General features: G+C 38.6%; 1 protein-coding gene across 11 annotated transcripts in view; it reads right to left on the reverse strand.

Annotated features, from left to right (window-relative positions):
* Positions 1-26,665, reverse strand: part of OSBPL1A (oxysterol binding protein like 1A) — a 223,603-nt gene that overhangs the window by 100,163 nt on the left and 96,775 nt on the right. For 7 of the 11 annotated variants that reach the window (XM_027576566.2, XM_027576564.2, XM_027576565.2 and 4 more), the window contains one exon: positions 17,488-17,594. The exons of 1 other annotated variant lie outside the window; for it this stretch is intronic. In XM_027576566.2, the coding sequence (XP_027432367.1) occupies positions 17,488-17,594 (107 nt within the window). Of the gene's footprint in view, positions 1-10,598; positions 11,231-17,487; positions 17,595-26,665 lie in introns of those variants that run through there. 3 more of the 11 variants (XM_027576573.2, XM_027576572.2, XM_027576574.2) reach the window with 2 other exon arrangements.

Here is a 26,665-nt window from a genome sequence, read left to right on the forward strand (position 1 = left end):
TTCAAGGGGAGCACTTAAAAATTTTTCTGTTTCCAGGGGTGCCTGGGTGTCTCAGCTGGCTAAGCATCTGCCTTCAGCTCAGGTCATGATCTCAGGGTCCTGGGATCAAGCCCTGTGTCCAGCTCCCCACTCAGCAGGGAGTCTGCTTCTCCCTCTCCCCCTCCCCCCCCCCACCCCCACTCATGCTTGCGCTCTAATAAATAAATAAAATGTTTAAAAAAAATTTTTTTCCCCTGGGGCGCCTTGGTGGCTCAGTCGCTTAAGCGTCTGCCTTTGGCTCAGGTCATGATGCCAGGGTCCTGGGATCAAGTGCCACATCAGGCTCCCTGTTCAGCGGGGAAGTCTGCCTCTCCCCCCCCCCCCCCCCCATCTACCTCTCCCTGCTCGAGCTCTCTCTCACTCTCCTTCCCTCTCTAATAAAATCTTTTAAATTTTTTTCCCTTTTTTCAAATTTTTAAAAAATTGACCCAGGATGGTGAACTGGTGCCCAAGTGTCCTTTCCAAGCCCAGTATGATACAACTTCTAAGCAAAGGAGTGTCATGCTTTCAGGCAACAAATATTCACTAACCACCTACACCACACCAGACATTACAGGCTGCAGAAGACCAGCAATGAACAAAATAGACAAAAATCCCTGCACTCACAGAACTTACAGTCTACTGGGGGGAAACAAACAAGTAAAAATGTTTAGTGTGTTAGATGGCGGAAAACACTGAAAGCAAAAATGAAGCTGGGAAGGGGAAAGAAAGTCCTGGGAGACAGGATGGGCAGAGAACTCAGTGATCAGGTGCCAACTGAATTAAAGGCTAACAAAAGTAAGGGAGAGAACAAGGCAAGGACCTGGGAGAAATGTGTTCCAGGAAGGGGAACAGTGAATGTTCTGAGCAGGAAGAGGCTCCCAAGTCTGTGGGACAGGAGAGGGCCGCTGTCCTCAGAACAAAGCAGGTTGGCGGAGGCAGAGGCAGGGGGAGGGGGTGAGTATTAAGCAGAAGAGAGGCTGAGAGGTAGGGTAGCATGGCCCTTCCCACGGGGCTCTGCAGGCTACCACAGTAATGGAAACTCTTTCCCTCCAGCAGGATGGAAAGCCAAGTGAGAAATGCCATGCTCTACACTCAAACTTCATGTGGAATATTAGCTTTGTTTCTGGATGACAGTTTTAGGAAAAAAACAGAGATCGTTGAAGAATAAGAAAAGGAAGGATCTGGAAGGCCTGACAGTTGAAGGAACTTGGAGATGCTTCGCCTGGGAGAAAAGAAGAACTTACTGCTTGCTCCAAATAGCAGAGGTATTGTCACAGGAGACGGAACATACATGTTTGTGGTGTTGTAAAGTACAGACATGAATTAAAAGAAAAATGGAAAAAGCTTCACCTTAATGTAAGGTTTAACCTTCTAGTATTCTTAGCTTTCCTGCAGTGGGATAGGTGGTCCTAAGAGAAAATTCATGTATAATAGTAGTATTATCAGCAGGAAGAGCAGGAGCTAACATCCAGGTGTGTTTACTATATGTCAAAATCACAATAAATACTTGGCATACTATCTCAAATAATCCTCCCACAATCCTGTGAGGTAGGTCTTATTAACAATGAGGAAACTCAAGACTGAGATGACATGATCTGCCTAGGATCACGTAACCATTAAGTGACAGAGCTGGTATTCAAACCCGGGTCTGTGGGACTCAGGCTCCAAGCTCATAAGGACTGGAGTACACTGCCTGTCTCCCCATTGCTGACAGTGTTCACAAGCAGGTAAAATGACTGGCTAGCTGGGCAGGAAGTTGAAGAGAGGATTCTTGCAAATGGAGGAAAATTCGATGACCCCCTAAGATCCTTTTGATAATTTTGTGGTTACATTTTCCCCAGTTTTCTATTTTTTAAATTTTTCCCTTGACTTCCAGGTTTATAGAAATTTTGTCCTCCTAAACATGGCTAAAGATCAAATAATTTCCCTACAGAGTATGTTAAATTCCCTGTTCAAATGATGCTCAGGTTAATCATTTTCTGGTTTTGATATTTTACTTTTTAGTTCCCATAGACAAGTGAAGGTAGGCTTGACTTTTCTTAAGTATATCAATTTCCTTGTTTTATAATTTTTATCTGTGGTGATTCAAATATATCTTAATTTTCATTTTCCTATGCTGACTCTATAGACAAGATAAAATTCTTCTCTATTAAGCAATGATCTTTCAAAATAAAATGGCACTACGTCCAAAACGAATGATGTAATGTATGGTGATTAACAATAAAAAATAAAAAATAAAAAAGTCTGTTTTAAAGAATGTAAAAAAAATTATAATGGCAAGGCAACATCTGCTATCTAAAGTACAGAAAAATAATAAAGGTAGAATATGGATATTTAGACCTAAGCCAAGTCTTAAATCCACAGAAACCAAGGATCACCCTTGCTTTGTGCAGCTGCTTTTTCACTAACTGGAGGGGAAAAAAAAGAGGGGACACCAGAGAGATTTAGGGGTGTGTGCCCTCCACCACACTTCAACAGGGCAACTTTTGAATGGTTTGAAAAATAAAGGAAAATCATGGCTGTGCAGGGCAATTATGGGACAATGTAAGAAGAGATAGTCTGTCAACCGTGGGGTTGACATTTGGATCAAACAGTAACTCTACTTATTAAAACATTTTTTCCACACTTCACACCCGTTAGGATGGCTACTATATCAAAACAATGGCAAGAGAAAACAACAAGTGCTGGGTAGGATGTAGAACAATTAATATCATTATGCACTCTTGGCAGAAATGTAAATGGTATAGCCGTTATAAAAAACAGTATGGCAAGTCCTCAAAAACTGAAAAAGACAATTATCATACGATCCAGAAATTCCACTTGAGTCCATAATCACAGGAACTGAAAGTAGAGACACAGAAAGGAATCCGTACACTCCTGTTGACAGCCACACTCTTCACAACAGATCAAAGGTGGAATCAACACAAGCGCGACACCAATGGATGAACGGGGAAGGAAAATGTGTATATACACAAAATGGCGTGTCACTCGGCCTTAAAGAGGAAGGAAATTAGTACACCTGCTACACAAGACGGATGAACCTTGAAGGTTTTATGGTGAGATGAACAGCAGGCACGAAAGGACAGATACTGAGTAATTCCATCCGTAGGAGGTTCCTAAAGTAGTCGAATTCATGGAGACAGCAAGTAGAATGGCGGTTGCCAAGGGCTGGGGGAAGACGAGAATGAGGAATTATTGTTTAATGGGCATAAGAGTTTCAGTTTAGACAAAACTAAGAGCTGAAACTATGAAATGAAAAGAGTTCTGGAGACGGATGGTGGTGATGGTTGCACAACACTGTAAAGGTACCTAGTGCTACTGAACTATGCGTTTATAAACAGCAATGATAAATTGTATGCTCTGTATTTTACCACAAATAAAAGAAGGAAAACCTTTTTTTCCAATTGGTCTAAATACATAGTGAGTTTGATTTGCATTAGTATGAAAAAAAGGGTCCAATTGTAACATTTACCATATATTTTAACTTGGATCCTTGGAAGTTATCTATTACAAAGTCAATAACAAAATGCATACATCTCGACATAAAGTAAAACCACAGTATAAAGTACAAATCTATTTCTAACATTGTAACAACTATTTACTTAGTATTTACTACTTGCAGAAAAATCCTAAAATACAATCATCATACTTGAATGGACCCTGGGACACAACCACATTTAGGTAATTCACAATAGAATGCTGTAATCCAGTGATTTTCAACTTGGGAGGCTATGAAAATACACAATTACTGATAGGGTAGTAGGGTAGGACCTACAAGTGATGGAGCCTACACAGATACTGTGGATGAGCCACCAATCTGGCTCTGAATTCTCTCAAGCCAAAACAGAAAGAGAAATACAATTATGCCCTTTTAATTGTCCACAAGGAAAAAAAGATTTATCAGTTCTTTAGGGAAAACAAACTCCCTCTTTGCTCTTAGCTCTAATTTCTTTTTTCAGGGTAATGTATATGGGATTAAGAGTATTCAAGGGCAAAATAATAATTTCATTAAAGCTAATTTTCATTTTGAGATGCCCCTCAGTAGAAATTGAGGGTGTAATTCCAATTTACAACTCAGCAAGGGCTATTTTTCAGAAAATCGAGAAAATATAGCCCAGGCTGCATCATTCTGAGATTGTAATTTTAGGATAAAATATAGATTATCCAGAGGAATGGATGAATTCAGTATCTTCTAAAAATGTGACCTCCAGGGGTGCCTGGGTGGCTCAGTCATTAAGCGTCTGCCTTTGGGCTCAGGTCATGATCCCAGGGTCCTGGGATCGAGCCCCGCATCAGGCTTTCTGCTAGGTGGGAAGCCTGCTTCTTCCTCTCCCTCTCCCACTCCCCCCGCTTGTGTTCCCTCTCTCACTGTGTCTCTGTCAAATAAATAAAATCTTAAAAAAAAATGTGACCTCCATCAAGTACATTTTTTTTTTTAAAGATTTTATTTATTTTTCAACAGAGAGACAGACAGCGAGAGAGGGAACACAGCGGGGGGGGTGGGGGTGGGAGAGGGAGAGGGAGAAGCAGGCTTCCCACTGAGCAGGGAGCCCAACGTGGGGCTCAATCCCAGGACCCTGGGATCATGACCTGAGCTGAAGGCAGATGCTTAACAACTGAGCCACCCACGCGCCCCCATCAAGTAAAATTTTCACAAAAAGACAGACAGCATTTCCTGCCGAGAGCCTGGAATACAGGTATTCTGTGCAAAATCTGAAGACATTGCAATATTCTTGGCCATCTGCTTATTTCTAAAGCTGGTATCCTTTTGTCAAATTGAGATATTAGCTAGTAGATGGCCACATCAGCTTTGAAACAAGGTGGACTATCTTCTCTAATGCATAAATTTTCCTAATTCAGGCTGTGTGTGATACAGTGGGGTTGTTCTTCATCCCTGACTCGATTTAGCTCTAAGGGTAGCTCCCACTTAGCTACATAAATTTGGGGAAGTAGCTGCCCCTCTCTCCAGGCCTTACTTTCCTCATCTGTAATACAAAGGTGAACAGATCAATTATGTCACCATTTCAAATTGCATTTTATAAAGGTGCCTTAGTGAAGAAGGAGGTGCTTTTACTTATATCTGTCTTATACACCTTATGTATCTACCCTAGGCCCCAGTGAAATCTTTGCTAGATGCTTTACAATCTAAGATTGATTCTAGGGATTCTGGGATTTTAAACAACTAATCCATAACAAAAACTACAATAACAAAAATAAATGAGAAAAATATTCAAAACCAAATAATTTCTACTCCAAGTAAGGCATTTTACTACAGAGTTCAGAAACTTAATTTTTAATTAACAACAACAAAATCTCCTTTGTAGAAACATTATTGTAGGTGAAGGGTGATTTCTCACACAAGCTCAGAAAGGCAGTATCCTTTGTATCTGTTATATCCCATATAGCAAATAATAACTAAGTAATGATGTCACTACAGGATAGTATCCAGCCACCAGGTAACAACATGTCCATGTCTCTAGTTCCCATCTACCAGAGGACAGGCACCTCCCCTGAATCTCAACCACTGAGCACAACTTGTATGCTTCCTCTCATTCCTAGGACACCCACTGCTTTCCATCAGGGTTTCTTTGATCCAGCCCCCCATGCCACAAACCACTTTCACTCCACTTCTCTGCCCCTGAATTGAGCACAAAATCCTTTCAAGATATTTTTCTGAAAACAAAGCATGGGAAGACTGTCTCTTATCAAGTCTCACAGCAACTCCTGAAGTAGAGGGAAGGGGTCTGTATTAATAATTCTGTGTTACAGAGGAGGAATACAAGACCTTAGAATAAGCCACCCGGAGTCATACAGCAAGAGGGTCACTAATACTGGCGCCTGCGCCTCAGGAGTCCAAATAAGAGCAGGTCTATATTATACCATCTATGCTTTCTTCTAGGCCTTGCCCATAGTGCCCTGACTTCATCGTCATCAACCGGATAGACTGCACGAGGACTAACAAAGATCATGCAGTAAATAAGGGTGAACCTTGGAGCATCTAAAGAAAATCAGATACAGGTTATCTGCTTTTTCCTCTTTGGTGCTGGAGCCAAGGCTATGAGAAGGAAAGAGAAAGATGGAATACACTGAAAAGATCACAGAAAAATCCTCCAAGTATGGGGGGCAGCGGGTGGAAAATTGGAAAGACAGTTGAAAAAAGGGAGAAGGCAAGGGAATGATGATCATTCTTCCACGCAGACTGTCAAGAGGCAGAAAAGAAGTTGTGACGGTGAAGGTGAGAAGCAAGTCGGGAAGGAAATAGACATGCCGACCACTGAAAACAAGAAGAGTCAGGTAAGAGAAAAATAAAATTGCAAGTAGTTAAAACCTTGGCAAAAGCTTTACATGTTTTTAGTATTAGAAGGGCAGTACTCTACATATGTTAGCAGTCCTCAGTCTGGAAAGCTGAAGTCTAAAAATCAAGTAATGGGTAAAGCTGGCAGGAATATATTCCCTAAATTACAAAATACTAGAATTATGAAACATACAACCTGAAATCTGGAAAAGACCAAAAATTCTGAACAAAACATCTACTTCCAAGAGACAGAGGATAATAAATGTATAGATACTAGGGAAAATAAACTCAAAGGTCACCATAATAATTAGTTTAAAAGAAAAAGATCCAACACCACAGCTAAAGAGAGTTCTCTGAAAATTAATCAATCAAAGCCTTAATGAGACTGATTTTAAGGAGAAATTTATTGGAAATATCCAAATAAATATTAGAAAAAAAATGGAAAACATTAGGAAAAAATATTTAATTACAGATCCAAAATAAGTTAAAAAGACAATAAAAAACAATACATTTTGAAACTTAAATGGAAAGGATAAATCCCTGGAACTAGATAACTTGTCATAATTGACCCAAAAAGAAATAGAAAACTAAAATAGTCCCATAACTATAAATATGTCTACTTAATAGTTTAAAAAAAAATCTCAGAAAGATAATTTTATATAAGCTCTTCCAGGGAACAGCAAAAGAGAGAATACTCCCAAACTCATCTTATGAAGTCTGTATAACCTGGATAGTAAACCGTGATGAGGACAGAACAAAAAAAGAAATTACAAGCTATTTTCACTCATAAATGGATGCTAAAATCCAGACGAAACCAAATCGAGGAGAATGTTAAAGATAATATGTAATGACCAAATTAGGTTTATCCCAGGTACACAAAGAAGGCTTGTCATTAGAAAAAGTCTAAAAATATAATTTAAAAAAATATATAATTTGCCACCTTAAGAAAAACCTTATGATTCTCTTATTAAATGCAGAAAGAATTTGATAAAATCCCTTCCATGATTAAAAAAAAAAAAACTCAACAATGTAAGAATGAAAAAGAACTTCATTAATCTGGTAAATGATATTTACTAAATATCACTCTTAATAGTGAGTTGTTGGAAGTTAGAAGTGTGCTTTTTTCAAAACCAAGGATGGATTCCCACCATCTCAGCTTCTATTTGGCATTATCCTGAAGGCCCTGGCCAGTACATTAGGAACATGAAAAATAAATGAGATGTAGGAATTGAAAGAAAGGAGCAAAACTGTAATTATTCATAGATTATAACTGTCTATAGAAACCACATCAGTCTACCTTCATTATTTCTACTTTCTTGCTTCCCATTTACTCTGCTACTCATTGCCATCTAGCTTCGTCCTATGTCATGCTTCCAGAACTTCCTTCATACAAGACCAATAATGAACACATTTCAGTTGTTACCTCAACTTCTTGACCCGATTGTCCCCAATGGCCTCCGCTGTTCTGGATTTTTCCTGCCTCTCTGGCTGCTGCTTCTCAGTGCTGTCCACTGGCTTTTCTCCCACTTGTCTTTTAATATCAGAATTCAATCCTTTGATTTCAAACTTTTTCAAGCTATAGGTCTCCTAGGTGATATCCTTTACTCAAGCTCCATGTTTATTCAGGTGACTTTCAATACTAATAATTTGTACATTTTTGTTGGATGAATAAGGAGACCCTTACTTGGATGTCATCATGTCCAAAGGTGAACTCATCCTCCCCCTATTCCCTTTACTCCCTCCTTCAGTCACCTTCCACCCACTGATTTATATACCATAAGTCTGGGGGTCATCTAGGACTCCACCTTCTCCTTCATTCCTCATATGCAACTATTATCAGCTCCTAGGTTATCTCTGAAGTCTCTCTCTGCTCTGTATCTTCCTTTCCTTTTTGTTAGCCAACAACTTGGTTCAGACTCTCATTATCCCTCTCTTGAATTCCTGCACCTGGTCACCCTGTTTTGAGGCCTTCCTCTAATCCTTCTTATAAGGAGCAAATATGATTAAATCTCTCCCCTGATTAAAATCTTTCAATGATTCTAACAGCCCAAGATAATATTCAAACTCTTTAGGCATATTTGATAAAATCTTTCAAGAAAACCCTTCTTCTATTCATCTAGCCTTGACCAGTTAGCAAGGTATCTGACAAGATAAACACTCTGTAAAAACTTATTGAATTAAGGAAAAAATTTATGTAACTGATATCAAATCAATGGTGGACCGTTATAAAAATGTATAGGGGTTATATCCTTACCACTCTCACATTAAAATGAGAGAAAAATTATATCTGCTATACCTCATTCAAAATTCATCAGACAATATAAATCAGGCACTGCACTCTCTAATAGGAATACAAGACAAATACAATTGCAGGCAGGTTACAGACTTCATACCACTGTTGATACAAAAACTTAGGAAAAGATCCTGGGTCATACCAAGCATGACAAAGTTAATAGCACACACACACATTCTCTCTCATCCTGCTGAAATAATTACCTTATGTATTTTTGTTCAAATACTTCATAAATTATCAAAATGAAAACCTGCTTCATGCTACATAAACTTCCTATTAAATAAATTTAAAAATATTAAAAACATTTAACTTATGTCCTTCCTGCTTCCAAAATTAATTTGCAGTATATTTCCTGACTACACATACAAACTAAAAGTTTAGGAATAATGTAGAATAATGTGGACCAAGTAAAAAAAAAATCTAAATTTCTAATTTTTAAAGGAATTAAAAATTCTTATAATCCTCACAGAGCTTATAAACACAATTATATATTTGAATGTCAAGATACTAATAAATTTATAAAAGCTTTTTAAAGAATATAGATGGCAAATGTTATAAATTGTACACAAACCTTAGAGCATGCTATTGCATAATTATTTTATTATTTTACATACAGTATTCTAAACGTGCTTGACTTTATTTATATACTACCCTGGCAGTACACGCATGTGCTTTTAATATGGAAAATCTAATGAACTTTTTAATTTTCCCTCATTCTGCAAGGTGTACAACTGAGGGTACAGAAATTATGTGGGTCACTTTCACCCTCAATGAAATTCCCTAAAATTAACCTTTAAAAATGTTCTAAAGAGGGGAGACTAGAGTCCTGCAATCATATTCACAGTGACACAAATTCCTTTAAGATCCCAGTCTAGTAAAAGTAGTACTGGGACAAAGGCTGATATACCTCTCTGGCCGTCATGTTCAGATTAAATGTCTTAAAAAAAAAAAAAAAGATTAAATATCTAAATCAAAACCCAGCTGACGTACCAAAGTCATCAGCTTCACGGCTGAAATCAAACATTACCTGGACCGGAGATTAACTTCGGTGTGCCCTCAAACTGAAAAGAAAATTTACACTTAGATACCCATATTCTAGCCTACACATTCCTCCACCAACACGCATTTTAAGCATTTTTCTCTTTTGAAAAAGATTCCTGCTAAGTTACCCTATGTCTTTAAAACAAAATGCCTTCATTCTGTCTTTGAACCTAATTCAAGTTAAGAAACTTTTAATAGCTTTAATAACTCAAAAGCTGTACTAAGCTCCTCCCTGGTATCTTTCCTTTCCTACTACCCTCCCTCCAAATCCAGAAAAAGCCAGCACAACAAAAAACACAAAACAACTAGCCACATGCTCTGAATGCTGGGGAACGTGATTCTCCACTGGTTTAGCCTACAAAGAAAGCCTATGAGTAATCAAAAATCCTTAATCAAAACAAAGTTAAAAGCTACCTCCCTCCCCACTCCCCAGCCCCAGTATAATTTCCCTTTCTCTCTTTAATCCACTCGTGCGTTTCCTTGGAATTTTAGCAGCCTCCGAACGGATGGTAAGTTCATCTCAATGTCAGCCAGGGCAGAGACATGCAAAAAATCACTAACTTGGAAGGTTATTTAGGACAATAATGTCTTTCACTGCCTTACTCCTCCCACTCCGGCCCCACTTGACCTACTACCAATATTTAGCTGGGGAAAAAAAAAAAAAAATCTGTCCAGTCTTTCCCCCCAAGTGGCTCTTCCTGTGGGAACCCGACTCCAAGTACCAAGCCTGCAGGAAGACCCTGGCAGGGTCTCCCGGCATCACGCACCCCTCCCCACTCACCCGCAGCTGCACTCCACTCCGCACAAACACGTCCAACTATTCTTGGATCTACTCACATCCCTAGATCTGGTCTGGCCGCCCTCCCTGCTTCCTCCCCCCGGGGTGTCCTCTGCCGTCCCTCCTGAGGCTGACCTCGCAAAGCCCCCAGTGGGCACACATACACTCACCCACCTGGGCCGGATCTGGGGCTCTCCGCCGGCGCGCTCCGCCCTGCGCTCCTCAGCCAGCTCCAGCACAAATGCGCTCGGCCTGTTCCTCCGCCTCCCCTCCAGCCCAGCCCGGAGGCGCGACCCAGGGCGGCACGGCAAGGTCTCCCTAAGTCACCTTTCCTCCGCCCGCCCACGGCTTCAGCGAGGTCAAGGAGAGGCCCGGCCCGCCCGCCCACGGCCCAGGACTCCCGCGCCGGCCCTCGGGCCACCAGAGGTCCGTGCAGCGCCTCTCGGCCGCAGAGCCAGAGCCACCCTCCTCCAGGGCTCGCCCGGGAGAGTGCGAGCAGCGCGGCGAATGGCCTGCAGCAGGCGGCTCCGCGCGGTCGCTGTCGTCGTCCAGTCCCTCCTCCCCCGGCCCCCCTCCCGCGGGGCCCGCTCCTCGGAGGCGCAGGTGGGGACCTGCCCGGGACCACGACAGCCTGCACACAGCCCCTCCAAACAAGCGATCGGACTGCTGGCCCGCAATTCTCGGGAAGGAAGTAAGGAAACTGCTACTCGTGCTCTGCGTGCATCCCGCGGAGGCTCCTGCGAGGTCCTAGAGCGGGCTGTGTGCTCAAGCCCTCTCCTGGCGACGCCTGCCCTGACAACTTCTAAATGGCCAGCCCACTCCCAGGGAAAAGTAGAGGAATCCTCTTTGGACTCTTGCGCCTCAAAGGTAACTACCCTTACTCAGGATTACACTGAACAGTGGAGGTTTCCAATTCCACAACAAAGACTGAACTAGACTTCATGTATTTATTTTTTATGCACTTTCTAAGCTACCATTTGAGCAATGAAGAAAAGAATGGTATTAATCCTACTACTGTGAAACCCACTTATACGGAATAGATGGTTTCTTATTCCAGCCAGGCTTGAAGGGTACATGAAGATTCAAAGGACAGCAAAACCCACCTCCTAAATACTACACTTAAGTGGGATGTTCAGGCTACTGAAATTTCTGGTTAACTATGAGGTTCTGGTGGGAGTGGAGTACACATAACTTTTTGTTCCAACAGTTTTAAACAGTATAAACCTGTCCTCAAACTTTAGGGAGCAGAGTAATACTGAATCAAACTGAGTATTTCTTTGACAAGATCCTAGGGTACTTTAAGTTCACTGTTCAACAGCGGTGGTTCTAACTGTGCTACAGATTAAATCATGTAAAAGAGGATACAACAGTATGCTAGAAAATTTGGAATTAATGTCAGTGAGGTTTCATGGTTTCTTTGAAAAGTCAGTTTGCTCCCCCCCCCCATTCTAAACTGATAACTAAGTGGTATTGTAAAAAGTCACATTTGGCACTAAAAGCAGCTGCTACAGAATCTTCCTCCTGGGTTCTAAAAATTAGAGAATGAATTCAGTTTACAAAAGTAGTACTAGGCAGCAAAAACAACAAAATGTTTTAGAAGGGCAATTTACAGAGCACCTAAACTGTGCCAGGCACTGTATCAAGGAACTTCACATAAAATAACTCATCTGTATTCTCTTCAGATTTGGAAATGGAATTCCCAAACATATATTAATTTGCTCAAGGTCAAGACAGCAGAAAGTAGATCCCGATTGGTCTGATCTTTGTATTCTTTCCTTTGTACATTCATTATGCATTCAGTCAGATATTAACTGTCTATTCCAGGTCAAGTACTATACTAGACACAGAGCCTACAGAAATAACTACGATATAGTTGCTTACTTAAGGGGCTCTTTAGTAAATATATAATCAGACAAGTAAATATATAATGATACAATGTGGTAAGTGCTACAGTGGCAAAGATTCCTAGAATAGGAGGGATTTCTAAACCAGTTCTGAAGGGTGGAACCTGGGATGAAGAAATGGTGGCAGTCATCTGACAGAGCAATCCTGAGAGCTCTATCCTCATAGAGTGGCAGTGGGGGATCTGAGTGTTGGGTGGGAGGAGAGGGAAGACAGGGAGACAGACAGCTGAGAGACAGGAAGGAAAAACGACAGAACTTGGTAAGCGTGGGGGAATAAGGAAGAAGGACGAACTGAGGACAGCTCCCATGATCTTGGCTTGGGTTCCTGGATAGGCAGTAATTCTGTCTCTGAGTTGAATGGATAATTTAGCGTTAGACACACTGGTTTTGAAATGCCTATGATATAATCATATCTAAATGTTTAAAAGGCAGCTGGATATACTGGTTTATAGCTCAGGAGAGATCTAAGGTGGAGATATCAGAGTCATCATGGATTTCTGTTTGAAGGAGTGGCTAAGATCATCCAAGGAGAATGCTGAGTGAGAAGGCCACCCACAGAAACCAGGGACACTAACACTCAAGGCACAGGCAGAAGAAGAGATCCTTCAGAAGAAAACTGAGGAGGAGCTGCTCTAAAGGAAAGAGAAGCCAGAAGAGGTAAGCACCATGGAAATCACTGAGAAGAACTCCAAAAAGCAAGTAGTCATCAAACGCCAGATCCATCACAGGACGAGCAAGGTAATTTAAGGGTATCCTCTGATTTAGCAGTAAGGAGATTATTGGCAAGAATGGTTTCAGTGGGCTAGTTGAGGAATAAAGTAGAAACAGAAATTATCACATTTTCCAAAATAGAATTGGAAAGGAATGTAGGGAGACAGAAGCTGTAAGGGAGTAGAGGATTCAAAAGAAGAGAGGAGCTGTTTTTGAAGCAGAATGGAAGGAGACAGATGCCAACGAAAGGAAAGAAAAAAGAGACTGGGGGTTGGGAGTGGCAGGGAACTGGCAGCAAATACATTCACTGCCAGGGTGCCTGGGCGGCTCAGTCGTTAAGCGTCTGCCTTCGGCTCAGGTCATGATCCCAGGGTCCTGGGTTTGAGCCCTGCATTGGGCTCCCTGCTCAACGGGAAGCCTGCTTTTCCCTCTCCCACTCCCCCTGCTTGTGTTCCCTCTCTGTCAAATAAATAAATAAGATCTTAAAAAAAAAAAAATACAGTCACTGCCTCCATGTTTAACAAAGAATTTTGCTCAGAGCAGAGGGAGAGGAGGAGACTGAAGAGATGACAGAGAGGTAAAGGCCCAAAAGGTATAAACATGAAGAAATGAAAGAGAATAGGAACACAAAATGACTAAAGGCCTTTGAACAGCCCAGGAAACTAATGAATATTAGAGACCTTGACTTTATAGAGCTGGAAGCTCACAGGAGGGCATGGTTTCTCTCCAAAGATATCAGCATCTGGTCCAAAGTAGCAATACCTTTTGGTTTGTCCAATTTAAGGTCCAGATTTCTCCATTATACCACAAACTTAGCATCACTATCATCTCAATCATACTTTTGGGTTACAGCTCTTGAGCAGTCAGGAAATGTAACATAGAAGCATAAAATATTGTATGAGTGAGCTTACACTAATTTTAAGTAAGCAAGTTCCTACTTCAGAAAAACTGGTTTGATTAATATCAAAGGGAGCTTGATGATACACAGAACAAGAAGGGGACCAATGATGGCACTGTGTGACATTTTAGCCACTTCTGATACCACTCTCTGGTGAGGAAAACTACAGAAACAAAAATAATTCATAAAGCCAGTTTCTAGCCTTTTGAAAATTTTTTTTCTTTAAGTAGACTCTACACCTAACGTGAGGCTTGAACTCATGGCCCTGAGATTAAGAGCCCTGTGCTCTACCGACTGAGCCAGCCAGGCGCCCCACTAGCCTTTTGAATAGAACTCTCAAACAAGGTTAAAGACAAATTACGGCATTCACATCTCTCATGTCTCCCTATATTACCCTAAAAACACCTAATAAGTTTCCCTTTAGTAAATCAATCACAAGCTTTACAGCTTGCTTCATATACTATGGTTTTTTTTTTAACAACACAGTGTTATTTACAAGTAAAATATGCCTACCTAATGCACCCCATTTATAGAGATCTATGGAAACCTTAAATATCTGGGTCATATCAGAGCATCCCCAAATAAGCAAAGAACACTCACATACCACAGAAATAGAAAGCCCCAAATCCAGGCACTAAGGCTTATGCTCTTTATAAACCCCTAAGTTTCTCATACAGAGCCAGCTTGCTCTTACTGGGGACATAATTTGACCAAGTTTGGTTATCTGGTTTTCTTTTTCATAAACAACATTAGAAAGAGTAAACAGAAGAGATCAGTATTCCACTACTACAGACAGGCACACAGCCGAGCTAAAAATCAAGAGAAAAAAATTTTAAACCCCATAAAGTGCAAAAGTGAATTCAAGGGCATTAGCAGGATTGGGCCATTTAGTCAAATTACAGAGTTCTATAAACATTATCCCCTGAAGGCATCTCTGTATTAAGACACAGAGTAATTATGAACATACAGAAAGGACAATCCTGAGGCCCCCAGAAAAGATAAAATTAAGTGCTAAAAATTTAGCATAAGATGTAAATGCATAACATTTAAAATAACTGTCATCAAAAAGATTAGAATAAAAACAGTTTTGCGGCCACAAGAGCTGGGATCACTTAGATCTACTGGATCCCCATTACATGCCAGGTAGTATACAAGGTGTTTTGCCAAGATGATCATACCTGCTTTTCAAAACACTCTTTTTTGGTTGATTGCCACTTTAAAAAAGTAATTGTATATGAAAACTGTGGCAAAGAGAGATTAAGGAGCAGAACATGGAATTAGACCCAGGTCTCTGTGAGTTCAAAGCTTATGATTGTTCTTTTAACAAAATTTCTAGATAACAGAAATACAATTTATGATTCCAGATAAATAAGGCATTACAATACCTAATTATTCTGTGATCACCTCAAGGACACTATTAAATTCCTATGTTGTAGGTCTTAGCCATAAAAAAACTACCTTCAATGATGCCATTTATCTATTAAATATTTGGGGGCCCTTTTCATTGTCTATAATCCTATTTCTCAGAAGGAAATCCATAGAACCTCAGAGTTGCTATTTTATAGCATTACTGAAAAAGAATCTTAAAGATACTTTGCAAGTTTGAAGCAACAAATGCCATTTCCTAAATGAGTACTGTGTGCGCCACACGGTATGTTAATACGCTCTATATACCTATTATTCATCTATATACATTTGACCCCCACACCTGACACTGAGGTGTTTATACATTTTCATTTTACAGAAACTTGCCCATGGTTGGTTGGGGAAAAGACTGAGATTTTAAAAAGGTCCATTAGACTTTCAGTCTTCAGTGCTTGTTAATGACTTACAGTATGGTCTCCTTTATTTGAAAGATGGAAATATCAAGGTTCAGAGAACTTAAGTAGCCCTTTGTTATTGAATAATAAATAAGGATGAAAAGAACACAATCATTCCACAAATACTCAAATCTTCTTTAGATAATACCACCTCCTCCCAAAACGAGTTAAATCCAATGCTAAAGACACATAAGCTCCAAAATACCATCAGAGAAAAGGGGTCACAAGTGTTAATTAGATAGCATCTTATAATAACTGTTGATTTTTACTCAGGGCTTACTATGTGTCAGGAACTATGCTAAGTATTTTGCTTATGTTATTTAATCCTCATGACAAATTTAAAAGTCTAATTAGTCTAAACTTGAGGCTAATATACTCTTGCACATCTGGATTTTCAGAGAGGTAATTACCTAGGCTACATTTTTAAGCAGTTTAAAAATTAGTATAGGTTGGCTTAAGAAATTAAATTAAATCTAGAATTTACCTTGAAACTACACACCTCTAAAACAAAGACATTATTGATACATCCATCAGGTATCACCTAAGAGACGTTAATGAGAATTAGTTTTACAATGTATTAAATATTACCTGAATTCCTTGACATCATAATTTGTTCATTTCAAAAATGTTGGACAATGCTATTTAGATTTAGATCACTAAATCATGCCTCATTTAAATAACCTAGAATATGAAATCACCAAAAATAGAAATGCTGAGATGGGAGGGGTTGTTTTCAAACAGTATTGGAAGAATTAACCATTTAAAATGTTTAATGAACAATTACGTTTTCCTGTGATAGTTAATAAAATCCTATTGAAAGACTTTCTGTAAATTTATTTTAAATGATTTTCAGATCACTCACTTTTCTCCAAATTAAATATGGAATTTGTGGAGTACATAACAAAGCTGGCGTTTAAAAAATTCTTATGTGAATTCACAAGGCTTCCGTTGTAATCACAATAAAATTTTAGATCTTTACATATGAGAGAAATATACAAAACCATTTTCATCTATCTTGTTTTATCAAAACCTAATATCTAATTAAAAGGTATAAATAAATTGTAACAAGAATGAGAAATTTGGTGTCTTAATCTAAAAAGCTGAAGATTGAACATATATGTAGAAATTAACAAAATGGAAGAGAAAGCCTATAGCTGCTTGGCTTGCTTGCATTTAACATCATGAAAATGAGAAGGGGGAATAAATTAAAACAAGAAAAATCCTAGTCCAGGCAACCAAAACACATCTTTGCAACTTTTCAATCCTCAGAAAAAGAATTACTAATGGATAAACTTACCACTCTTATTAATATTTGGAATAGTGAATTGGAGAGAGCAGGGGTGAACTGAGCTCAGTTCACATAGGTAAGTTTAATAGCGCTCTATTTTCTGAAGAAAAGTATTACATATTTTTCATATAAAACCTTTGGTTTCTACAATATTTTCACAACACTCTTGTTGAAATGCCACAAGAACTCTGAGTAGAACTTTAAACCATGGTTGATAAATACGGCTATACAAGTAAATTAAATTTGAACACAAATTACTTCAGAATCATCTTGCTTAATCAAGAATGAAGGAGTTCTAAATTTTAGTGAAAATGAAGCTTTCATTTTCTTTATTAAGACTATTTTCTCCTACCTTTGGTCAAATTGAAAGCAGTGATTTATTGGACAATCCAGTATGTGAAACACAATTATTAAAAAATTCAACTCCAAACTACCTACCCTTTCTTGTTTAGTGAAGAGATTAAGGCAATCACTCAAGGCTACACAAGTTTCTCTAGAAGCTTCAGAGACAACTTCAACTTTCTGAAGAAATGATGGAAGCATGTCTATAAATAACAATAAACACAATTAGTGGGATTTTAACACCACAAACATTTTTAAATTACTTTTTTTTCTTTTTAAGTAATCTCTACACCCACCATGGAGCTTGAACTCAGGACCCTGAGATTAAGAGTTGCATACTCTACCAACGGAGCCAGCCAGGCACCACAAACATTTTTATGTCTACTAACTTCATGTTTCCTTCCAGCTGGCTGCCTTAAACAAAGTATATAGTATATTCCTTGAGCATCATTATTAGCACCTACTGTATGCAGGGTGCATAAGTTGGTACAGTAAAAGAAAAGATGAAGCCTTGTCCTAGAAAGGCCTTATATCCTGCAAGGAGAAGAGTCACAACTAAAAAAAATAATAATATAATAAAATGAAAATTTAAAAAAATTATAGGAATAAATAATGTAATGTTTAAGGAAAGCAGCTGATTAACATTTCTTTTCATGATATTCTATGCTAGATAAGTAATTTTATTCAAAAGCCAAGTGCTAAAAAGAGCTAAAAATAATACTGTAGTTGATATGAGGGCTAACCTATCTAAAGGTGGCATTAACACAACTCTCTTTAGTGTTTATTGGATAAATGTCTGGCATGGAATAGGTCTTTTCACTCTTACAAATGTGTCCCTCTGGGGTCCAGTATCTTTCAGAATATAAATTGAGAAGAAAAAAATGGTAATATCACCACCTTCCCCAGTTCCCTAAGGAAATTTTAATCCATTTACCCATTACAAAAAAAACAAAAACCCACAAGACCCAAAACAAAAATCAGAATGCTGACAACTGAAAGCTGCAAAATGCACATAGATCATTTAAAAAAGAAGTAAAATGTCATATCCTGTCCAGATTCATGCTAGGGAAATGCTCTTAGTTCAAACAGTTTTGGACTTTGTGTTAATTATATATTAAGATCCTTTAAATGTGTCCCTTCAGTCAAAAATAATATTAAGAAAGCTTTTCATCTAAAAATAACTTAGGAGGCAAGAGACAAATATATACCACCCTCTGTCTTTTAAATAATCTCGATTCATTTAGAACAGGGTTCTTAAAACATGGTAAACAAGGTCAATAAGCAAAAGCAATCAAATCCAAATGCCAGCAATTTGCAATTATCAGGCATAAAACAGTGGTTCTCTTCAAGAAACAAACATTTTCATATGGAAGTGGAAAGGAAAATAAAATCTACCAAGAACACATAACGAATTATTTAGTCATTATTCCTAGGTGATAAAATTGTTACTATTGTTCTTCATTCTTTCCTTTAATTTTCCACGATTTCTAAAGAAATGTGATTTTAGCAAAGTCCTTTTCTTAGAAAAATTATTTCTCAAAACTCGTAAGGCAAAAGGGGGAAACAAAAGGAAAAGGTCAGAGTGAATGAAGGTATGAACAGCCTTTCATTAATATCTGGATATAAATACCAAATATAATTTTATCATATTTTTCTTTTTATGGAATACAGTTTCCCAGAGTTAGCTATTCTTAATAACACCCAAACAATTGAAAACTACTATATCCTAAAATAAATTTGATTTTACATACTTTTTCATTTTGAATCTTTGATACACATTGTGAAGATTTATTCTTTACTTAGTTGCTAAACAGCAAAAAAGAATATCATATGCCAGATGCCACAAGACTTAAATAGCACCTCAACAGATGTCTCACACAGAGCTGTGGATTGAGTACGGTGAGGGGATGTACAAAAAAATCAGGCACAGCCTCTGCCTTCCATAAATGCTCTGGGTAATCTAGAAATTTTCCACTTTCATGGCACAAATGGTAAGATGGGAGCACAGTCATTCATGGATGTATTTATCAAATATCATCACATGCTTAATCATCTATAATCTTGTATGTTTTAGATATTTAACACTTTATATACTTGTTGATTAGCATAAAACATTAAATGTCAAAATTAATTTGTATGAACTTCAAGATTTTAAATAAAACTGATTCTGTAACCTTTTAAAAAATACTCCATGAAATATATATGGACTTTTAGGAATCCATTATTGAGAATGTATCAAATTCTTTTGTCCAAAACAGAGTCAGAAGTTACCTAATTTCTCTGACAGTGTGGTGTTCAAGCAAGATTTTGAAATTCACACTAACTTGCACAGGAGGTCTGCATGAGAACTGATCCTCTAGTGCCAGGGCAGTGCTTCAGGGGCCAGGTGGCTCATAGTGGCATGCTTCGTAGATGATGTTTGCATAGTTATAAAAAGAAGAAATCGCTAGGCTTCCCGAAAAGTTACCAACTGGAAATCACTCCAAATATTATCTTAGCCAATATTTAGAGACTGAGTTGTAATGAACAATGTAAAAAGGCTAGTATGTAAACTTATTTGGCCTATTATAAGAATCACTTAATTTTGTACTAAAAATATTTTTGAACTCAGGAAAGATGCTAGAAGATCTTATGCAAAATGCTTAACTTTAGAGACATATACAAAAAGCTCACAATCTGTCACTTTCATGATAACACTGTACAATTTTTAATTGCGTATGTTTTAAAAATATTGGGGGAAATACTTATTTCTTGTTATGTTAGCAAACTAAACCTAATACAGAGGACCTCCATTGTTCTCCTAATATGTAAAAAGTCCATACTCATAAACTAACATTTAAGACACTCTAAACTGAATCGGTTTCAGCCAGTTTTCCTGGAAATACTTGTTTTCCTAGAAATATTCTTTCACTTTATTGCCTCCAAACCTATGTTCAAGATGTTTCGTCTTCCCCGAATACTGGAAATAATAATTATTCATATTCAGAAGTTTCTCCACTTAAACCTTTTTTGTTCAAGGCCAAGTTCAAATGCCATCCTCTTCATGAAGCCTTATTTTTTTTTGGAAGAAAAAACAGCAATGCATCTGATTATGTATATAAGAGACATGATCTAACCTGCATACAAAGAGGCATTTTAAAAACAGACTTTCACACCTAATTGGAATTATATAAATGCCTCAAGAAAATCCATACTCTCCTCAGGAGAGAAAGATATCCGCATATAAAAATCAACTGATCTTCTAAAAACTTTTACATAAAACTGTAATTTGAAAAAAACTGAGAAGTCCCTGTAGAATATAAATTTTTGTTGTTCAAATTAAGATGACTAGTGTGAACACAATCACCCACTAAACAAGCACTACTAAATCATTCTGTCTATATAGAATCTGTACTAGCTGCAATGGAAAATATAAAACATAAAGTTCAAAACTGCGTGTGTTAAATGAGTTATAGCATGAGTTAAACGAAAAAAGGTATCAAGGATATTATAAGATGTAGACAGCAAACAAATTATGCACTTAAAAAATGTTAACTATTCAGAGAAAGGAATAACCATTATGGGATGGAGTAATGGAATATAGTCTGAGAATAGATAGGATTTGAGTTGGATCTTGAGGAACAATACTTTTATTGCTAAATATAATGTGCAATAAAGTAAACATACCTAAAATATTTATTATTTTCAGATAGTATAGAAACCATTAGTCCTGAGAAGATCATATCAGAACTGTGACTGAGGGGAACTCCAGAAAGGCGAGAGGCTCTGTCTGTATCTACCACTGACTGTGTGGCTGCCCCATGGCAGGTTCGGTGCTGACTTGTACAACCTATATACTAACTTGACAAAACAAATTTAGTACTTATTTCTGAGTTCAAAAGAAGTGAGTTATAAATTTACAAGGTAGATAAGTAGGTCATTCATTTCATTCACTCAAAACATATACAGCTGACCCATGACCAACATGGGAGTTGGGGCACTGACCCCCTTGCAGTTTAAAAACCCATATATAATCTTTGACTCCCCTGAAATTTAGCTACTAAGCACCTACTGTTGACTGGAAGCCTTACAATAACAAATATTCTAGAGAAAGCGTTAAGAAAATCATAAACAGAAATTACATTCACAGTACTGTGCTGTATTTACTAAAAAAAAAAAAAAAAATCCACATATAAGCGGACCCATCAGTTCAAACCTGTGTTGTTCAAGGATCAACTGTATATATGTCAAGTCCTATAGATAGCATGCACTGTTAAGGTGCTGACGACGATCGGCAAATAAAACAGAAATTCCTGCCTTGATGGAGTTTATATTCTAATAGGAGAGGCAGACTATCAACTACTATATATAGCAAGTTTGGTAAGTGACAGAGGGAAAAAAGCAAGGTAGGGGAATAACAAGTGTTGAGGGGAGTTGCAAGTTCGGACAGGATGACATATCAGTAAGTGTCCTGACAGGAAATGGCTGGCAAACTGAAAGGGCACCTGAACCACGTTTTAAAGAAAACGTCTTTAAAAAAGATGACACCCAAAGGGGACGGTAAGTGAACAGACTGGCATGCAGGACAGTAGCCACTGTGGAATGGAGAGGCAAAAAGAAAGGACAGTGTTGCTAAGGCCAGCAGGAGCTGGAGTCACAGGTGCGGGCTCTTCAGCCAGGGGCTATTACACCCCATGCAGCCCAGCTGTAGGGAGGGAGGAAAATGCCTGACTGCTCTCACCCCCTCCACCAATCCCGATAGGGTCTCCCTTTTGCTGAGTCCAATGAGAAGTCTGAGGGCAAGGAAGCCCCAGTAATGCAGTGTGTAGTCTGTAGCCAGAAGGCTCTGTTTGAGTCAAGACCTGGGCAGGTGAGGACCTGAGTATCCTGGAGAAAAGACTTCCAGGTAGAGGGCCAGCACAGCCCAGGCTGAGGCAGGAGCATGCTCAGCCTCTCCGAGGGGCAGCCAGAAGGCCAGTGAAGCTGGAACACAAGCAAGCAGGGGTAACTAGGAGATGAGAAGAGAGAGGCCAAATAGGACTGGAAGAGTCTGTGGGTCATCAGAAGGACTCTGTTTTTCTTAGTGAGATAACACAGAATCTACCTGATGTTTTGAGCAAAGAACATTATACACTGGTGTTTTAGCAGGGTCCTTTGGGCAGGGACTGGAGGGTCAAGGGTAGAATCTGAGGGGCCAGTCAGGAGGCTGTTTCAACACTGTGTGAAAAACAATGATGGTTTGGGCCTCAGGGACAACAGTGAAGGAGGCGGGAAGTGTGTTTACTCAAAGCCGATATTTTGAGCAGAGTTTTAAGTAGGTTGAACAAAAGTGCTTTTCCTTTAAGATTTTTTTTTCTTTTAAATAACTGAAATCATTCTAATTTCTTTAACCCAGAATTCACTATCTACATTTAGTAACATGCAATAAACTGTATGCATTAAAGTTGGCATATAAAGTATATCTTTAGAAAGTAATTTAGCAACGTATCAATAGGCACACAAATGTTAATATGCTTTCATCCACTAATTCCACTTCCAAGAATCCTAAGGTAATAAAGTGATGTGATCAAATTTAAGTGTATATTATTCATAATAGTCAAAAACTGTTTAGTACAGATGGCTAAATTTAGGGTTTCATGGAAGAAGAGACTACTAGCCTAGTACTAGCCTAAAACTAATAAAAATAGTTTTATTAGTTTGGGTGATTTTCTTTGTTTTTGTAATCATGTTCTTGATAAAGATAAAATAGTAGAGGTTTTAGCACTGCATTCACTGAATCTTGAAGGATATGTTGCCAATGCCAGATACATAAATTTTGGCATTCATCCAGACAGAAATTAGGCTTAAGGAAATAAAGTACTATTTCAATAGAGGACATTCTGGACCAAAACATAGAATGAATATAGATGGTCCCTGACTTAATAGTGGTTTGACGTAGGATTATTTGACTCAATGATGCTATGAATGCAAAACACATTCAGTAAAAACCATACTTCAAATTCTGAATTTTGATCTTTGTCTGGGTTAGCAATATGCAGTATAATTTCTTGTGATGTGGGTCAGCGGAAAGGGCCACAGCTCCCAGTCAGCCACACCACCACCAAAATAAACCACTGATACACTTACAACCGTTCTGTATTCAGATATCCATTCTGTTTTCACTTTCAGTACAGGAGTTGATAAATTACACGGCATTTAACACTTTAATATAAAACAGGCTTTGGGCGTGCTGGGTGGCTCAGTTAAGCGTCAGACTCTTGGTTTCACCTCAGGGCTTTATCTCAGGGTCATGGGATCAAGCCCTGCCTCCAGCTCTGTGCTCAGCATGGAATCTGCTTGGGATTCTCTTCCTTTCCCTCTCCCTCCCACTCTGTTCCTCCTCCCACACTTACATGCTTGTAACACTCTCTCTCTAAAGAAAATCTTAAAAAAACAGGCTTTGTTTCAGATGATTTTGCCCAACTGCTGGCTAACAAAAGTGTACTGAGCGTGTTTAAGGTATGCTAGGCTAAGTTATGATGTTCAGTAGGTCAGGTATACTAAATGCATTTTTGATTTACAAGATTTTCAATTTACAATGGGCTTCTCAGGACATAACCCCATTATGAAGTTGAGGAAGATCTGTAATTGTAAATAAACTGAAAAATGCTTTTGTGATTGGGCTCTGATAGTTCTTAAATGCCATGATAAAGAGTTTGTATTTTAGGGGCGTTTGGGTGGCTCAGTCGTTAAGCAGCTGCCTTCAGTTCAGGTCATGATCCCAGGGTTCTGGGATTGAGCCCCACATCGGGCTCCCTGCTCAGTGGGAAGCCTGCTTCTCCCTCTCCCACTCCCTCTGCTTGTGTTTCCTCTCTTGCTGTGTCTCTGTCAAATGAAATCTTAAGAAAAAAAAAAAGGTTGTATTTTATTCTATAGTTTCAAAGACCCATGAAACACTTTTTCCAATGGGAAAAAAATTTTATGATCAAAAAAGTACTATTCTAAAATTAATCTGGCAGCAATAATGCCGTATTTTCACAGAAGCTGAGTTGTAGGAGTTCCTAAAAGGCTTTGGATTCCCTTTAAGGATGGAATGCATGGGGTCCCAGAAGGCAAGATGCCCACAGAGGAGGCTGCTGCAGGGACCTGGATTTGACAGGAGACAGAGCAGAACGAGTACGGCAGAAGTTGGAGTAAGACGTAAGGGAGTAGCGTCTAAAAGTTCACATAATTTTGTATTAAAGTGTAAGACAACCACAAGGTCTGGATTCTGTCCACAAACATTTTAGTTCTTCATTTTGAGAAGTTATTGGCAAACTATGTAGACAGTTTGGAGCAGGCTGTGTATTTATCAGCTACAATCTATCAGCGATAAAACACATGGTGCAAGATTACTCTGCACAATCCCTTGGCATTAAGGTAACGTAGTTATCTTCAACTCTAATTCCACTCATGAAATCATCTTAACCCCATTTACTATTTATATGATATGCAGATTTATCTATCTACAACCATCTTACAGAAAATGTTTACAATCGTGTATAAATCTATTGAATTTCATTTTAGATATATGAAATAACGTTGTCAGATCATCAGACATCTCAAAGTTTTCCAGATGGCACTGTCTGAAGTATCTCTTTTGTAATATTGAATATTATGCACATCTCTAAAAATGCAAATGATGCATATCATCATTATGAGTGACAGGTCATACAGATAATCTGAACCAAGAGATCTCAAAGTTTAAAAAAAAACTACTTAATTTTGTTGTAGTTCTGATGTCATTTCTTTGGTCCATGTTAAAGGAATTAATCCTTATATTTCATCTAACTCTGGACATTGCCGACATCTTTTAAACATCATTAGTATCTCTTCTTACTTTTGATGGTTCTTGAAAATGGTGTTTTAAAAGCTCATTGATGGTCACAGTTGTATAACTGTAAATATATAAAAACCACTAAAGGGTACACTCCACATGGGTACATTTTAGTCTGTGAATTGTATCTAATGAAGCTGTTCTTACTTAAAAAGTTCATTGAGGATGAAGAGTGCTAAGTAATATTCCAGCCCATAATAATAAAAATAACTTAATTGCTGTCCTTCTTAAAGCTATCATTGTTAATACAAATAAATGTTTACAGAACTGACATAAAGAGATGCCTGAGGTCCATTTGGATAGATATAAAATATCTATGTTCAGTTTATTCTAATATTAGCATTTCTTTGCATTCCCTGGGCATATATAAACTAAACTGAGAAGTCCACAGAGGGAAACTGGTTCGTGATTAAAACTGATAGTTAACTCAATTGAATCAATTAAATTTCAGTGAAGTTATTTATAAACCCATCAGAGCTCAAATCTAAAGCAATAAGGAGTCTAAAGTCTAAGAAACACAGTTTTTAGTTCACAAATACTTTTTTGGGGTGCCTGGGTGGCTCAGTTGGTTAAGCATCTGCCTTCAGCACAGGTCATGATCCCAGGGTCCTGGGATCGAGCCCCACATCGGGCTCCCTGCTCAGCGGGAAGCCTGCTTCTCCCTCTCCCTCTGCCTGCTGCTCTGCCTACTTGTGCTCTGTCAAATAAATAAAATCTTAAAAAAATAATTTTTTCCTCGATATGTAATTTTTTAATTGGATTTTTGATTTTGTATTGTATGTTATTTTGACTTTTGGAATATTTATAGTCTACTCTTGATGATTCATAACCAGTGGAGACTGAAGACATAAAAAGTTACTACTGAAAGGTAGATTAACCATTAGACAGTCACGGTCACATAGACATTCACAGAATCATAAAAGGCTAAGACCCGAGAACAACCAACCCCTTCATTTACAGATGGGGAAACTGAGGCTCAGAGAAGTTAAATGTACCGTTCAAAGTAACAGCTGGTAAGTGGCAGAGCAAGGATTCAAACACAAGACAGTTTAAAATTCAAGTCTTCTTGGGCACCTGGGTGGCTCAGTTGGTTAAGCAACTGCCTTCAGCTCAGGTCATGATCCCGGGAGTCCCAGGATCAAGTCCAGCAACGGGCTCCCTGCCCAGCAGGGAGTCTGCTTCTCCCTCAGACCCTGCCCCCCTCTTGCTCTCTCTCTCCCTCAAATAAAATCTTTAAAAAAATAAAAATAGGGGCGCCTGGGTGGCTCAGTCAGTTGAGCGTCTGCCTTCGGCTCAGGTCGTGGCCTCAGGGTCCTGGGATCGAGCCCCATGTCGGGCTCCCTGCTCCGCGGAAAGCCTGCTTCTCCCTCTCCCACTCCCCCTCCTTGTGTTCCCTCTCTCGCTGTGTCTCTATCAGATGAATAAATAAATCTTTAAAAA

This window comes from Zalophus californianus, chromosome 14, assembly GCF_009762305.2.
Source record: "Zalophus californianus isolate mZalCal1 chromosome 14, mZalCal1.pri.v2, whole genome shotgun sequence".
Lineage (NCBI taxonomy): Eukaryota > Metazoa > Chordata > Mammalia > Carnivora > Otariidae > Zalophus > Zalophus californianus.